The 16,130-nt window shown below is 47.9% G+C and overlaps 1 protein-coding gene and 1 non-coding gene across 2 annotated transcripts in view; both read right to left on the bottom strand.

Moving 5' to 3' along the window:
- Positions 1-151: 151 nt before the first annotated feature.
- The window catches only part of LOC128266906 (bifunctional heparan sulfate N-deacetylase/N-sulfotransferase), a 35,809-nt gene continuing 19,830 nt past the window's right edge, over positions 152-16,130 (bottom strand). The window contains exons 4-6 of the mRNA XM_053003694.1: positions 2,671-4,519; positions 2,250-2,599; positions 152-2,184 (exon numbers count right to left, since the gene is read on the bottom strand). Of these exons, the coding sequence (XP_052859654.1) occupies positions 2,082-2,184; positions 2,250-2,599; positions 2,671-4,519 (2,302 nt within the window). The 3' untranslated portion in view covers positions 152-2,081. The remainder of the gene's footprint in view (positions 2,185-2,249; positions 2,600-2,670; positions 4,520-16,130) is intronic.
- Positions 10,130-10,201, bottom strand: Trnah-gug (transfer RNA histidin (anticodon GUG)). Its single transcript has one exon. It is a non-coding gene; the product is annotated as a tRNA-His (tRNA).

Raw genomic sequence — 16,130 nt, forward strand, 5'->3', positions numbered from 1 at the left:
TTGAAAATCACGTGTTGATGTGTAGCAGGTTTGGAGTGAAGTGTAAAACTATTTTTTTTCGGTTTACTTCAATTCTGTAACGCACTAAAACAACGAACATGAATGCGACACAATCGCTACAATGGCTTTATTTATTTACATTCAATTGAACTTGCTTTTCCGTTGATTTCCATCATCGTGGTGCTTGGTTCTACGACAGTCCCGGTCACTAGCGGTCAGTGTTATGCTTATTTACACACTATTAGTTCGCTACCTTTATGCTGAAATGACTTGTTTCGATCTCGACTGGGAGTCCGCTGCCCCTGCCGGTCCCCCTTTTAAATAGAGTTCTTATCGATAATCCTTTTTTCATTCGTCCACGGTACACCTGGTTTGTGCTCGTGAGATCGCACCATTCGTCCTAGGACATTCGTTTGATCCTATCTAGTACTTACAACGCAGCTGCGTAGCGCCACCTCGCAGACGTGGCTTTAACGAAAATGGCTCGATCGATTATTGTTATAATGCACATCTTCAGACATGAATCGCGACGAACTAGGCCCATATAGCTCAACCTTCACGTGAAGGCTGAAAATGCATGTAAGCCTTCGCTAGTTTTGCCCCCTCAGCGGTAACGAAACGATAATAGCTGTCGCTTAAGCGAAGAACAAAATACTGTCCATGGCAGTAATACGCGATCCCCCCGATATCCATTAGTTTTAAGAGTTTTTTTTCGTCACCCGTTGGTTTTGCTCATTCGTTTCGACAGTCTGATTTTGACCGATGATTTCTGTGTAATTTGCAGTTGTTTCCCCTCATTTCTTCGATATGTTAAATATTTGCTTTCGTTTTCCTTGTGATTTCTTGTGAGTTTTGTTATTTCTATTATCTATATGTATTTTTGGTACATTTGTATTTCCGTTTCATCTTCTGCTGTTGTGCCCCGTTGGCTCATTTCCCTTTCTACAATCAGCAATAATTGATAATTTGTCTCAAGCTCTCACAGTAAAATTCAATTCTCTAAACTGCTTGAGAACGGGTAAGCTCTTTAAGTACCATTGTTCTGGGCCAAAATCAACTGGAATACTACTTCAAGTGATTGAGATAAGTCTGCTGGCCTTACGGGCGACAGTGCGACAAACACTAGAACATAAACTGTGTTCATGCACACCCCATCGTAAGAAAAGCGTATCGGCGTACGGGCAATTATTCTACACAATGAGCACTATTCTCAGCCAGAGTTTGGTGTGCGAATGTATGAAATAAAATAGAAATAATTTCATTTATTTGAGCAACGCCGTCAATTGCTTTGAGCGCATAATTTCTTTTCTATGTTCACAGCGCCACGAACCGATGGGAAAGCGTGACAGCGGAAACGAAACTTTCACAAAGTATGCAGCCAATGGCTGCAACCTACAAAGCTCGAAGGTTGGAAGTTACCGCAGAAATGTTGAGGTAATTTCCGTTTTGAAGATGTTCTGTTAGCGATTTTTTTTGTAAAAATATATAAAATGTCATTGTTTTAAATCAATGTTATCAGGTGCTCTCAGCGAGCACCGACACCGCGATTCTATGCGAAGGTCGGTGAACGAAATTGTCAGGCTAACGGTCAGTTTACGTTAAAGTGTTAAAGTGTCACAAGTTTGGTATGAAACAAACAAGCTACGCGGTACTCTATCGCTAAACGGAAGTCGTCAACTAACGCACCTAATAGAGCTAAATTAAGTGAACCTAAACATAAAATACAAATTAAGAAGAGGAGTCACTACAAGGCCTAACATATGATACACTTTCTCCTCATCACAGCGCAGCGGATACTTAAGAGTAAACCAGGAAAGGAATAGATAATGACAAGTGATAAGCTGAAGGTGTTAGGAATACCCTTTCCCAACACCCATCGCAATGTGGCGTGTGAGAATAAAATAACCTTGTTTGATTACCCGCATTCATCGCACACACGTTCCGCATGTGCTCGTCGTCCCCTTTTCCTTCTGAACAACGACAAAAAGCGTTTTCGGCGTTAGCCCCCTCTGTTCGCGGAATGCAGAGCCCTGCCAAGTGTTTCACTTCGCTTATGATGTCGGAAAACACCGTAGTGTCTGTTAGGAGGTCACGGACAGGTCCTCTTTCAGCCATTGGGGGATGGGTCGTGAGCCAAGCTTCTTCAGCAACTTCACCAGTGCTTGATTGTGTATCCGGTAATACCTTAAAACGAAACGTGGATGTTAGCACCCGGATTGGGAGATATCAGCCGAGCCGAGGGTACTCACTTTTGCAGCATTTTAGCACTCCGCTCGTCCATCGGTGGGTACTGGCGGCCCTTCGACTTGCCGAGACACTTGTTGCGATTATCGGCGATCACCTGGCAGTAGAAACCTTTCTTATTGTCAAACCGCAGATGCTGGCTATAGTCGTACGGAGGCAGCTTCAGGAACCGCTGCAGATCCATCATCACACTGATCGGGTTCGATTTTAGCTGCTCGCCGTCGATGATGTGCAGCTGCTGCTGCGGATAGTACGCTAGCCAGCGCTCGAGATGCTGAGCGTACTTTCCCGGGTTGAGGCAACGGTTGCGTAGATCACGTAAAGCTTTCGGTTCCGCTTCCGTCGCCGTTATGACCTACAGATACGAAGCGGCACAGGGGAGATCGGTTAAGTTAAGATCGGAAGATCGCACCGTGGCTTGCCTACCTGATAGAAGCTGTAGTTGTTCGCGATCGGGTCACCGTGAGCCTTGATGTGCTGGTACCACGAGTAGGCGCGTTTCGCGGGCGAAATCAGGATCGTGACGAGCTGGACCTTCGGGAGCAGCGCATGGGCCCGCTTCGGCACCAGCTCCCCGTCGAAGTAGGTGGCTGACTTTTCGAACATAAACTTGTCGTCAGTGTCGTTCGGTTGCAGCGGAAAGAAGTCCAGGTACCACTCGAGCCCCCGGTAGTAGTTGTTGCCGTTGAAGAACTGGATCTCCTCGAACGTGTCCGAGTTCGGTAGGTTGCTGGAAACGGCCGGGTGCATGCTAAGAAACGTGTAGAACGCCGTCGAGCCCGTTTTCTGTGGGCCGAGTACGAGCAGCTTCGGAAGCGTGGTGCGTCGCTTATTCCCCGCCCATATCTTCGCGTGCTTCGGATCGTCCGACGGGTTGCCCCAGATTGGATCGCGCTCCTCCGGGTGTAGCTTGAAGTACAGCTCGCCGAGCTGAAGCGGTGGCACGGACGTAAGCTTCAGGTTGGTCCAGCAGCGCAGAAACTTGAACACGGACTCGAACGTGTACAGCGCCAACCGATCGTTGCCGTAGTTTGACATGTGCGTCATGAAGATGTTGATCGGATTGTAGACGATCGTCTGGAACAGCTCGCCACCGCTGATCGATTCGTCCAACTTCTCGCGCCCACCCGGGTAGCTGTTGATGCAGATCGTGTGCGTAAACAAGCCGCATGTCTGGCGCGGAAGCACCATAATGTTCCGGTGGATGAACGCCCGGCGCAGTCGGGCCGGCCTCAGGTGGGGGTACTCCTCCGTCGAGGTGACGCGAATGTTCCACACCTTTTTCCACGCTATGTACAGCAGCTCGTGCGCGGGATACACGCCCGAGTGGTGCGGTGACACCGAGTAGCCCGAGTCGGTCGGAATACCGTGCTCCTTGGCGAACTCCTTGTTCAGCATCATGTCGCCCATCAGCTGCGTCAGATTATCGTACAGATGCGGCTGCTGGTGGTTCCACATGTGCGAGAACCAGTTAAAATGGGCCACGTTACGCAGCAGCATGTCCTCGCCGAGGTTTTCGTCGTGCGTGCCATGGTGGAAGAACTTCCCCGAGAAGCCCAGATTGAACCGGAACCCGGGCACCATCTCCGCGATGCGGTTCTGCGTCGCCAGCAGGGCGTGCACATCGTCCGGCTTCAACCGCGTCCCCTTTTCGGCCACGAAGATATCGTCGATGTCGATGAGAATGCGTCGCTCCAGACTGAGGCTGAGCTGCCCGTGACTCAGGTAGGACAGCGAGTCCAGAAACAGCAACCGATGCAGCCAGAACTTGAGCCCGGATCCGAACAGAATACGTTGGATCCCGTCGATTTGGCCGTGATCCTGCAGAACGGTGGCCAGCGGCGGCTGCGCCACTCCATCGGTCGGGTAGTCCATCACGTTCTTCTGGGCCCACTCGAGTGGCTCGTACCCGCTGTGGTTGTGCTGGAAGATTGCCCAATCGTTCCCGGGCAGCGGACCCCACGCGGTGTCACCAGCGCGCGTCAACCGTAGGATCGGTGAACCCGGATTCAAGCTGGCATCTCGCAACCGCAGGTTGGTGTGGACGTAGAGTGGAAAGTTGCGTAGCTGGGCACCGACCAACGTTTCTTCGCTCGGGCTCACGAACCCGATGATGCCGACCGAGTAATCGCGACAGTACTTGTCCAGCAGCTGCCGGTTCCAGTTGTCCATGTTGAGATATTTGTCCAGATTTTCGAACACAATCACCCCGTAGCGGCCCTTGTCCTGGTTCGTCAGCACCGGCAGACTCTTGCCCGCCACCTCCAATTTGTACCTGTAGCAGAGAGAGGAGAGAGCATGATATCAGTCGATTAATTGGTTGCCAATAAATGTGGGATGCCGCCGGAAGTCGCTTATCATGTCACTAATGGGCCATGTGTTAGCAGCGAACTCATGTGTGTTTTTTCCGGTGAAAGTCCTGGCTGTAGTAGGGGTTTCCGAGAGCTTCGGGCCGTAATTAGTGGTTGCATTGGATGCGAATTTGTGGTCGTTCCACATCCGAGAGACCACCACCGTATCCGTGACCACCGAGACCACAGCGAACGGTTATTAGATGCGGTGCATTACCCGGTGAACCGGAAGTAAAACAATCATAGAAAGTAAGTCCAGCATCAGGATCAGTTGCCTGTCATTCTAGTTCCTCTGTGACAATGTAACGGACCGCTTTGCTAACCAGCGTCTGATGTCCTTGAGCCGGACTCCATTTATGCTGTGATTTATCACATTGTTCTGATCTACGCAAACGAGCCAATAGCGGACATTAATGTCTCTACAGTGTCCCACTCGCAGTGTGGTCAATTGTAATTCATGCATAAGGAATGGGCCAATGGAAGGATATATGAATGCAGAAGACAGCAGCAGAATGTCCATGAATTCTTCTGTATCCCTCTCTCTCTGTCTCTTGCGCCTCTGTTCCTCTCCTGCTCTCTGCCTATTCTGGCTTTGAATTAATAACATTTTCACCAAACGGTGCCCAGTTCAAAATTACTTTCCGCTTGTCATCCCATTTACGGAGGGTTTTGCTACTGACATAACATGTCTCGGATGGCTATGGAGCACACGTTGAACGTCTTGAAGACGGTTCGGGCGTAAGGGGCACAGCACAGCACCGTGTATCGAGTTGCAGGCTCAACTGGGTGAATACAATTAATTCAGCCGAGGATGCCGAGACCGAGACAGCCGCGCATCGTTCGGTCCGGTGACTTCGTCTTCGTAGGTCAGTCGCTGGGGGTAAAGGCTTTTGTAGAACCACAGCAAGCCACTGTAGACCGTAGAAAGCCACTTGAACGTTACAACATGCAGGTATTCGCAGTAAAATGGATTACAATTCAATTCAGGTTCACAGAGAGAGAGAGAGAAATTACGCAAAACAGTGACAAATAAACCCTGAGTCCCGGAAAGGACATCGCCGCTACGGATGGTTTTTTTTCTCAATGGAACGGAGGACGCTTCTATGACGGTAATGAATGGGCAGTCGGAAAATCCCGAGGCCATCGGTTGTGCATAACTTCTACCGTGGCCCTTTCCCGGCCGTGCATCGTTCGCAGCCGCCCAGATGGGCGGAAACGTCATAAATTCGAGCGGAGATTAACTGCCACCGGCCGGTTCTGGTTCGGTACTGTGGGTCCATTCGTACATTTCAAATAAGCAAACTCCACAACATGTATTTACATTAGTTAAAGCTTTCGGTCGGTAAGTAAACCGTAGCCTGGCAAAGGCACTTGGTATGCTTGGTACACAGTAACGGCCATACTTGGAATATGTCAACAACCGAAAAGGACCAGGAAAAGAATGTTGAAAATGTCCGTACGGGTGGACTGTAAGTAAAGTAACCGAAACCAGTGAGTAGTAAACTTAAACAAAAAGTGGAGCTACACATTTTCCCCAAAGGAAAGCATTTAACTAACATGGAAAAGGTATTTTTAAACATTCAGCTTTATTTATAAAACTTTACGAAGAAAAGTAATATTCTATGACAGTGTAATAAAATAAAAGTAAAGTAATTAAATAGAAATAAATAATTTAAAATGACAGCTTTAAATGGATTCAAGCCATTGTTTGTTTGAATAATCGTAAAACACCTCGAAACGCGGCAGAGGCTTAGCCGCCTTACGCGATTTGCTCATAAAGCACCTGGATAATTGCCACAAAACGATGATTGCACGATCATTGCACTTCAGCGCGTGTTCCGGCGGGAGGACATCAGAAGGGAAAATTGCAATTTGTTTGTCAAACCATAAAACCATAACAAGCACATCCGTCGGACAGCGCAGAGCATGATATTCTGTGACGTAATGGAATAATAAAAAATTACACTTTGACTGTGCCACAACGCACCAACAACGGAACCGGCGGAGGCGAGGACAACAACTCGACCGCAGCAGGAAGGCGTAGATCCGTGATTCTAATGACCGGATGTTCCGTCCGAAAAGAGGGGGCCGGTGGGTGGTGGGATGACTGTCAGAGGCGGTTGACCATAGTAATAATAATGATAACAATAATAACGAAAAGTGTTGGTCCACAATTCACTTTGACTCCCCACACCCCCCGGGGACTCTCCCAGGGCCGGTGTCATTGGCAAAGTTTTGATTTATTATTATGCTAATTGAGTGCTCGCGCATTTGCACCTTTTTTTTCGTCACCAAAAGTGACGGGGCCGGTCACCAAAAGTGACTCCGGAAACTGCAGCTTGCACCGCTGCGGGTTGCTGCGCGCGGGAGCATCCTTTGGGGCAGAATTTTCACACCAACACCGACCGGTGCGCACAGCAAATGGCGTCCGTGTGGAAGACGATGATGAAGCGAAAAGTTAAATCTATCAAAGTACATAATGTTGGCGCGAAGGGAACGCGAAGCGGAGATTTGTGGAAGGGTCGGAAGAAAGGATGAGATTGCTAAAGTAAGCTGCCGCCAGAAAGGAAATGCGGTCCGAAGGAACGATAGAGGGAGAGAGAGCGAGAGCGAGAAAGAAGGAAAAAAGATTTATGTTAATTAAGCAGTCCGTAATTAATCACAACTTCGCAAAGGGCATCAAAAGAGGTCTGGAAAGATTGCCGCTGTTGTTTGAAGGAGCAAGAAAGTGGAACCGCCCCTTTTATCGAACCAACGTAACGGGTGGCGACGGAGGTGGAGGTTGCGTGCGAAGGTGCAACCAATTACAGACAGGGGCCCAGGTATCCAGGGGACAAACCCAATCAAGCGATAAGAATGCTTCTTCTGGCAAAGCGTTAATTCTTGTCGGGATTACATCGAAGTCAAACGTGGACGGTAAGTATGAAGATACCACCGAAGGGTCTTAGAAAATGTGTACAAAAGAGGAGAGTCAGCTTGTTTCAAATTATAACTAAAATAGGAACACAAAACAGTCACAAAATCCAACAAAGATGGCAATGCAAAATTAATTAAGTAAGTAAGTAGAGTAATTTTGGTGAATGATGGTGAATTTTGTCAAAACAATACTATCTCGATAAAAACATCGCAACGCATATTATCAGTGTTTAGTAATCTCTTGGATTTAATGAACCCACCTTGGACAACTTCTTGGATGTTTCCTAATATTTTCAAAAATCACCTTTGGGCGGAACGAAGTTCGCAAGGTTAGTTAGTTTACGCTATTGAAAGTCGATGCTTTTTAATAAAATAAAGCTAGTTTGTTTGAAGTTTGAACAAAAATATGATTTCGTTTTGGTTTTATATGATCATTTGTCAGCTAATCATCGTGAACAAGATGTACATTTAAAGACGTTGCTGTAATTACATGGGTTTTCGTCAGCAGACGGTATGTTTAAATAATTGATCGAACTCGGAAAACAACTCGTTGATCAACAGCACAGTGACAGAGATAAGCTGTTTGAAGTAAGGTATATTTTCCTTTATACTGATTGTTGAATTTATCTGACATTAGTGAGTTGCAAGTTCTAAGCAGAAACTGATTTGCACCGGATGCAGTGCCAGATAATTAATCTCTTCCAGGCACACAAACGACCACCCAATTGACATGCTGGAAGAAACATATCTGGGATGCAGCACGCGCGCAAAAAAACTGCTGATAAAAATGTTAACTACCACGTTACACAGCTCAGTGTCAGCGGGTTGGCACCGAGTCTGTTCATAATTTTTGTTTGAAAAATCGTTGGCCTATCATTTTTCACGACAATATCGCCGGCGGTGGCATCCAGGCTACCACCACCCAAACCGGGACCACCAGTAGCTGCAACTGCATCTTCTGCCGACGAAGCGCAAACGGCAAAGCGGGAGGCCCAGATCTGATACATATCTTCGGACAACACAGACCGGCCGCAACCCGACCGGTCCGTGAGGTCCCCAGCATACCCGAGTTAAGCCCGTCTCGCTTGTATATTATGCCGTATCATCATCATTGTCGCCTGTATGCTGCGCGTATTATGCTGGCACGGCCATGAATGGGCCACCCCACTCAGACGCAAGACAAACGATGTCCGGCATCTTAAAAGGCGATATGATAATAACAGCAAAAAAAAAGTGCTTCCCCCAGAAACTCTTTCAGAGATTCGTGGTCCTGTGCCCGGGCCCGGGATGGCCAACGGGACGGGTGAAATATGAAATATTTATTGTAAGGCGCCAGGCGGTAGAGGTAATGCTGATATATTGCCACTTCTTCCCTGAAGGTGGCCGCTCGCTGGGAAGACAACCAGCATCACAATGGGAGCGCCCAGTGGTGTGCGGTGTCCAAAAAACAGGGGCCAAAGTTACTTTCGAGATTTTATGTTTTACCATTTTTGTTTAATTTAAATTGCCAATCGAATCACGTTTATGAAACGAATTTCGAATGTTAAATGATGTAAAAGAATGTTAAATTTAATCGCAAGTGGAGTCGCACCGGTTAACGACGAGCGCAGACCTTGCAGACTGCAGCAGCCACCGTTGGAAGTTGTCCGTTGTGCAATTGCTTGTGCATCGAAACATGCACACCCCCCGCGACACGGATTCGGACGATGGGACGGAAGTAAACTACAATTCAATTACAGGGCGCTTATCAGGGTGTCGATCAGTGTGTCGGTCGTTCCCGCTCGTGTAATAGGATGGTTGGACATTTTTATAAACTGGACATTTTTATTAAGCTGAGAGCTGATCCTGAGTCTTTCTGGCACTCGGAGCGCACACAGTGAGGGTTGCACTTTGTCGCCCGGGAGTAACGCTTCGATTTCTTCGATGGTTTTCAAATTCAAATTATAAAGTCTCTAACTAAAGTGAATATATTTGAATCGGAAAAAGACATATTTGAATCGGAACAGTGAACATAGAACATATTTGAATCGGAAAAAGACTGCAAATTAGGTGTAAGTATTAATTAGTTCGAAACCAATATCACAGCAAAGAAACATCGCACGGTCATCGCTGATGGCCGACGAGGTGTCGAATTGGCTGAATTTTAAAATAAAAAGCCCCATAAGGAGATTCACTCTTGACCTTTCGCCGCCGCGCCATCGCCATTAGCGAGTCATTGATGGGTGTGAAATTGAATTTAAACCAATGCTTTTAATGGGCTGTAAAATGTGTACACCGTCGAACGAGTGCAGCTTAATTGAGTGTTGTACCACCACCAATCCATCGACACCGCGCGGGTTTATTGGGGTGGTTTTGGTTTTTTATCCCCCAAACACGGCTCATAAACCGAAGCAAGAAGTCAATCTGCACCGGGTTTGATGATTCATTATTCAATTAGCATGGTTCCAACAGGGCGTAGCATAATTGAATCGTAAAGTAAGAAAAGTTTGAAGCGCGTACCAAAAGCACGTTGAATTGATGAAGAGACGTATCACCGAGTGGCGCAATGCTTCCTGTTAATTTTCCTACATCCAAAAAGAATTACATTAAGAGCCTCTTCCGTGACAGTGCGCGTGCACTGCCGTGACCAGGATTCGAACCTGGGTTACTACGGCCACAACGTAGGGTCCTAACCACTAGACGATCACGGCTACCGAAGCTCCGTTGTGGGCTGTGGAACTTCGCCCAACAAAATGCACCGTAAGTGGCACGAAGTGCTCCAGATTTCGACCACCGCCAAGTGAAGGCGGCGCCCAAAGGCAAGATGGAGAAAGTACAAAGCGAGGCCAATTGTTGACCGCGTCGAAAATAGCTACCCACGAGTCTCCCCCCTTCATTTCGTTTTCCGTTGTGCAGTTGATTCGCATTGGCGCCGGTGGCCATAACCGCGGATTTGCTGAGTTGCCGAAACAACGTGGAACAACTGGAAAGAAAAGGTGTCACTCAAAACCTCGGTTTCCTCGAGCCCGATCGAGCAGAGTCATCACGCTCACAGTGGCGCGACTCTTCATCAGCAGCAGCAGGAAGCGATCGGTGGCGTTGATCGAATACGCGACACTTTTCGTCGACCGTCGATACGTAAAAAAACGCCGTCCTCAAAATCCGAGGGAACATGACATGTGCGCATGTTACACAAAAGTCACACGAACCACACAGCGGACAGCTGTCAGGGGCGGATTGCATGTACCGGCGCTCAGGTGCGTTATGCTGCGCGATGTCCTGCCACTGACAGGTGGAGCTTTATTCTGTGTGACCTTCCGTATCCTCGTATTTCGTCCGTTGGCCAACCCTCCAAAGAGGTGAACTTTTGTGGTGTACGTTTTGATATCGCTAGAGAAGTACTGCCGGACGCCGCCTAAGAAGAGGTTCCACGCTGGGATCTGATATGCCACCCGAAACGCGGATGATGAAGGATAGTCTTAATTATGTCTTAATTAATCAAAACTAAACCAAACCTTGGCAGAGTTAATAAAAAAACAAAATTCTTTTGAAAGTACCAACTGATGACTCAATATAAAATGGTAAATTTCAAAATAACGTACCGCACGTTTAGTATCAAAACTGAACTTTTAAAGCATTTATTAAATTACAAATTGCCCACTTTAAAATAGCTGAGAGCAAAATTCGAACACAATGCCACATTTTCCGGGCCTAACAATGGATTACAACAGATGGGCTGTGCTGAGCGAACCTTTCCTTCTGCAACATCATGTAGGACAGAAAACTTCCCAACAGAACCTTCGAGCGTTCAAAGCACACCCAAAGTAATGATAAAAATCTCGTCCATAATCATAACCGCGCTCCGTATCAGCGAGCAGGCTTTCCATCCATCAACGCACCACACGCACAACTTGCTCGCTATTGTGCACAGAAATAAATAATTGTTGCTCTGCTCTGCTCTGGCTGGGCCCCCGGAGGGTAGAGAACCACATTCCGGATCCCGTTCGGCCGACAATGGCGAAGCACACGGTTTGTCGGTGGAAAACTTTTCCCATACGCTTTTCTTCAGAACAAACGGGACCGGACCATTTTTGGACAGAGCGATCTTTCTTGGAGCGCAAGAACACGGCTTCGCTGGAATGGGCCGCCGCGCCGCGACGGCTTATCACGTCTCCTGCAGCGGAACAGCGCGATTGCCCGACGGAAGCGAAGTATGAAAACCGCGGTCCGTATGTTGGATGGCGGAAATAACGAAATTGCGGCATAATAAATTATGCTCACTCGGATGCTTCCTTCCGGGGGGGGGGGCGCGCCAGTACTTCGGGAGGTCCGGGACACACGCACCACCGACCGACGCAAGAAGCCGTCTTCGCAGTGCTCGCTATCCGGGTGCTCCGGGTGGGTACTTTGATGTGTTTAAAAACTTGTAAGAAAGCAGTCTGTTTGCGCTGATGGAAAGCACAACGATAGTCATCCCCCTCAGGGGGTCTCATTCTCTCGCTCTCTCTATCTTTCTCCCCAAAGTTTAGCCACCACAACACACCGGGCGAAGCTTAAATAATTCAACAAACCACCCAACGCTTGCGGCCACCTCGAGGGTTCTCTTCCGGGAGCTTGAGCGCTGAGCCTTGATGTTGGTGACGAACCTGTCGGCGATCCTTCCGCAAGGTCCCAGAAGATTTCCGTACAGCAATTATGAACCTCTGACGGCCCTCCGAGTTATGTACGCAGCGCCAACGCGCTAGTGTAAATGCTAAAACAAGATCGGAAGATAGCACGGCCAAAACCGGATTAATGGTTTAAGTGCTTCCCGTAACTTTCGTCCAAAACACACACACACACACACTGCTGGGTCTCGTTTGTCTCTCGTTTAACGCTGCAGGAAAAGATCAAAGGACGAAGCTAATGGAAGCAATTCGCCCAACCGCGCTGTGGACAGGCAGCAGCAGTGAATAGAAGAAAAATACTTCAATTACCTCATTCATAAGATCAAAAAAATGGCACAAATAAAGAAATAAACCGGAACCGGAATTGGAAATTGTTATTTTAAGACACAAATCGGTGGACTAATTGGAACCGCGAAGAATATCAGGAGATAAATCAAATAAGACGAAACACAATGCGCAAGATGGAAACAGAAACTCTTTCCGGAAAGATTTCTGCCAACAAAAAGCGAGAAACGGACACTAACAGGGGGCAGGGTAGCAAAATGTAAGCAAATTACAATCCATCCACCACTAATGATTAACTGTCAGCAGTTTTTCGTGTGCTGTTTTATGGTGCCCCTTGAAGAACGAGCAAAAAACCATCTAAAAAGGTTCCGTAAGGATGTTTCAGCGGGAAAACGAATGGCGTTCACCAAAGGACGGAAGCCGCACACTAAATCCGGCTTCAAAGATCGTTGGTGAAAAATCCTTACTGGTGCCTTTGTTTATTTTTTGCCGCGTGTGCTTTCCGCGTTTTCCGGCTCACTGGTGGGCTTAAGGCGGGTCACGATGGACTTGGCCTTCATCGGTGCAAGCTTCCACTTACTTTAACACATTTCGATCCGAATCCGAGCATCCGAACTGACCACTCGGCGGTGGGCTCACTTTAAGACTTTTGCAGACAAATAAGCCCGTGGCCTCCAAGGAACCCGGGCCGAAAGTGGTGGTAAAAAGTTTTCCATTTCATTTTCTCGCGGAACAAGGATATCGCTTTTTACGCGTTGCGAGTAAAATTTTTAAACCAAATTCAAGACTTTGCAGTCGCGAGTTCGACTTCAACATGGTTCAGTGGAGCATAAGAAAAAGAGAAGTAATAAAAAGCAAAAAAAACTGCTCAAACAACTCGTTAAGGAACGCACGAGAAGCACAAGGGTAAGAAGTCAAAGAACGAAACCGGAACGTAGGAAATCAATTTGAAGCGCAAAAAACAAACCCGGAAAACCTCTCGCCGGTGCGTTCGGATGGAACAAACAAAGGAAATAACTTACACTAAATCAAGTGAACAACTTTTCCCTTTTCCCGGCACCCAGCCAGCCAGCCAGCCAATCCGTCGCTGCCTGCCGTCCGGGCAGGCAACAATGATAGGATTCCGGGCCACGGACGGACCAACTCCCCCGTTAACCCTTTTCGAATACTTTCCGACCCGATAGTTGGGAAAACTATTGGTGTTCGAGAGGCGCGGCGCGCACCGACGTCCATTATCCGACTGAATGAAGCATGAACGGCCAGAAGATCTTCCTGTTGATTAAACTTTTGCTTGCGATTTTTCACTTTCCTCCGGCTTCATTCGAGGACGTTTTTCAGGATACACGACGGGGTGTGTGTGTATGTTGAATTTCGAATGGTCGTTTCTCTTGCGCTCCAATGAAGCGCGGGCGGCAATGTAAAACGCTAGAGTCAACTTTTGGAGGCGGAGTACTAATTCGCTCATTAGAGGGTCCCTTCATCCCGTCCCTCTAGGAGGGAAAACTAGCGGGGCTAAGCCTTGCTGCGGGTTGAGAGACAGAGACAGAGACAAAAAGAGAAAAAGTTCGTTCCGGAACTATTTGCTGCACAAATTTAAACTATGCGCCCACCACACCGCGGAGAGCCTACACAGCGGATTGGTGGCCTCACGGTGCCTGGTGGCTGGGAAATCTGGTTCCATGTTTTGGACTTTTCCGACCAAACCCTTGCTCTCGCCGCTTTTGAAATCGTAGTTTTTCGTTACAACCGAACCTACAACCGAAGAAGAAGCGCTCTGGCAGAATGGATTTACTGGCGTCGGGTAGTTAATTCGGATTAGCCGCTAAGGAGTTCCGTGTTCCTTTTGCTGTGCGGTGCGCCGACAGACTGCTGTCAACAGCGCGGCGGCGCGTTTCGCTTTCGACTTAAACCTAAATAAATTACAGGGCTCGTGATTAAAATCCTTTCCTTAATGCACCAGAGAGACACCAGAGAAAGGGTGCCACGGGAGAGGGCCGTATAGCAGTTGAGTCTTATCTGTCTCGGAAGTGACCAGCGCGAAACGGCGCGCGAACCAAAAAAGGGTACAGATTTAGTTCCGAAAATGGATTGCAGCCCATCATGGGGCTTCGGACGAGCTTCGGTTGCTCAGTGAACAAAAAAAGGAACGGGCCAATAACGGAAGTGGTGCTCAGATGGTGTTTCCTGTTTGTAATGAGCTTCGGTTTTATCACAATCCTTCTTTTGTTACGATCCCTTTCCATTGTTCCTCCTGTTCTTGTTCGCCACCGTCACCGACACCATGAATTACGTTGCAAGGATGAGCGCGCCCCTTTTTCTCCAAGGATAGCGACTTCCGAAAGAATGGCCCTCGTCGTCTTGGGCGGCGGCAATGGTCCGGAAAAACGGCCAGCCAGCCAAATGATTTCCCAGCTGCCGAACCCGAACCGATAATGGGCAAGCTCAATCGTGCTGGCGTTCTTTGTGGGGCATGGCCCATTTCGTGTGCCACGATTGCTCCCGGCTGGTAGCATACGGACACGGACAGTCAGGGGGGCCCGTATCGTCGTGGAAAATGAGCCCGTTTCCCGTGACGGGCTCCGTGTCCCAAATTTAATCAGAAACTTTTCCACCGAAAATTGCAGTTGCGTCGATCGAGTGATTGAACCTTTCGGGGCTGCCGAAGGGACCGACGGAATGTTGCCATGCCATGAGAAAGTGTTTTCTTGTGCCCCTTTCGCATTCTTATTACCGGAATTCTTTCACTCTTTATCCTGCGAGCGAGGGGCGGCCTGTGTGCCGGGTGTGCAGCCGATTGCGTCCTGTTTTCTTTCATATTCGCTACGTTTCCAGGCGCTCATTAGTATACAGACAGGATGAAAGTTATAGAAAATCAAATCCCCAAAGGGACGTATCTGCAAATCCTTGGCCCATCCAGAGCAGAGGTTACATAAAATATGATTTGATTTATTTGGCGTGCCACTACACAAACCACTAAAAGCTATTTCTGTTTATGACATCAGACCTGTTGGCACATTTCGGTAACTGTGTTTCGCGATAAAGAACTTGTTTGACCGTGATCCAACATTTATAGTACACCTTCGTGTTTAAATCAAATTACCATTCCATTTCTACCATCTAAATAAATTATAAATAGGCGGGCTATTACTATTATTATTTATTGTTCTTCAGATATCTTGCCACGCGTAATCTAAAGGCGCGGACAGCTTTAACTACGAGCAAATAGCCTATTCGCAACCCCAGAGGTCACGTGAGGAGGACGCGAAGCGTGGGCCAAGTTGCCAATAACACTCTAAAGTTTCTGCTGGGAGCGTAAAGGTTAAGGTCGTAACGCACGGTTGATGCGTTCATTTGACCACAGAGCAGTTTGTGGCGGAACGACAACTTCCAGAAAACGTGGCAACGAGGTCCGTAGTCCGTGAGAGATGTTCTCTAGGATCTCCAGGGAACACGTTTTTCGGTAACTCGCGACTCAACCTTTTTTTAACAGCGGGTCACCGAGTCACACACATATATTTTCATTAACAGGCAAGACAAGACTACACTCCAGAGACTTTAGCCGGCCCTGTGACCGTTAAGACCAAGATTAGAGTCAAGAAGAACGTCACGGCCAGCAGTGCTGACAGTAAGGTGTCCGGATCGCAAAGTCGATAGTCGAAGTGAGCTGGAATCCTCCGTTGCGTAAAAG

Source organism: Anopheles cruzii, chromosome 2, assembly GCF_943734635.1.
Source record: "Anopheles cruzii chromosome 2, idAnoCruzAS_RS32_06, whole genome shotgun sequence".
Lineage (NCBI taxonomy): Eukaryota > Metazoa > Arthropoda > Insecta > Diptera > Culicidae > Anopheles > Anopheles cruzii.